General features: G+C 35.9%; 1 protein-coding gene across 1 annotated transcript in view; it reads left to right on the top strand.

The window, feature by feature from the left end:
• Window positions 1-880, top strand: part of LOC119582009 (bromodomain-containing protein 3-like) — a gene marked incomplete at its 5' end in the record, with an annotated part of 61,922 nt that overhangs the window by 28,309 nt on the left and 32,733 nt on the right. Inside the window, 1 exon segment of the mRNA XM_037930204.1 lies at window positions 521-625. Coding sequence (XP_037786132.1) covers window positions 521-625 — 105 coding nt within the window.

Here is an 880-nt window from a genome sequence, read left to right as displayed (position 1 = left end):
GACTGCCAATTCTTTGAGAAGAGGTGCTTGGACCATTGTATTAGACTAAAATAGTTAACAGCTCAAGCCTCATTTTGACTCATGATTTGTACAGGCAAACCAATCCTTGAATGTAGACTTTTATCCATTACCTGATCGGTCATAATAATGACTTTTTGGTGAAAGGGGGTTACTTTCCTGAACTGTTGATGTAAAAATAAATTTTCCTCTAATTATTCCTTCAGACTTTGATAGGCTTTACCTAAATAATTAACTAAATATATATTTGTATCATAAAAATAAATTCAATATGTGTTATTTCAAAGCTGTTTGTGACCAGTAGGGATCAAGGGGTAGGTGAGACAGAAAGACATGTGTGCTCATGTGTGCTAGCCTTTGTGTTACTGTTTTATGTATATTTATATATGGATGCATGGTTATCCATTTAAAAGACATTTAGCTCTATCAGATTCTACAGAATGGATGACAAGACATATAATGTGTCAGAAGTTTTTGAAAGATGGTTGTTCCCCCTTGCCAGGTGTCACTAGGAGGATCAATCCAAGGCTACCCCCCTCATCCCACACCAGCCCCCAGTCATCCTACCCCCACTACCATAGATGGTTGGAACCAGAATGATGCTCAGGTGAGGTTCATTGCATGGATTAGGATTGTAGTCACCATTGTTGATGCATTTTATGTTATTACTAGCATTCATTTATTTTTATAAATCCACTTATTTTATCATACCTATTTGCCTATGTATCTTCCCTCCCAGGGGTTTACACTGATTGTTTACACTTTTTGCTTGAAAATATAATTTATGTTTATTCCATGGGTTCATTATATCCACCCTAATTATCTTGTTTGTTCATATTGATAGAATGTCAACCCATTGGAT

The sequence above is a fragment of the Penaeus monodon genome, chromosome 15 (genome assembly GCF_015228065.2).
Source record: "Penaeus monodon isolate SGIC_2016 chromosome 15, NSTDA_Pmon_1, whole genome shotgun sequence".
Lineage (NCBI taxonomy): Eukaryota > Metazoa > Arthropoda > Malacostraca > Decapoda > Penaeidae > Penaeus > Penaeus monodon.
The sequence above is the reverse complement of the archived record's forward strand: the minus strand, read 5'-3'. Positions and strand labels throughout refer to the sequence as shown.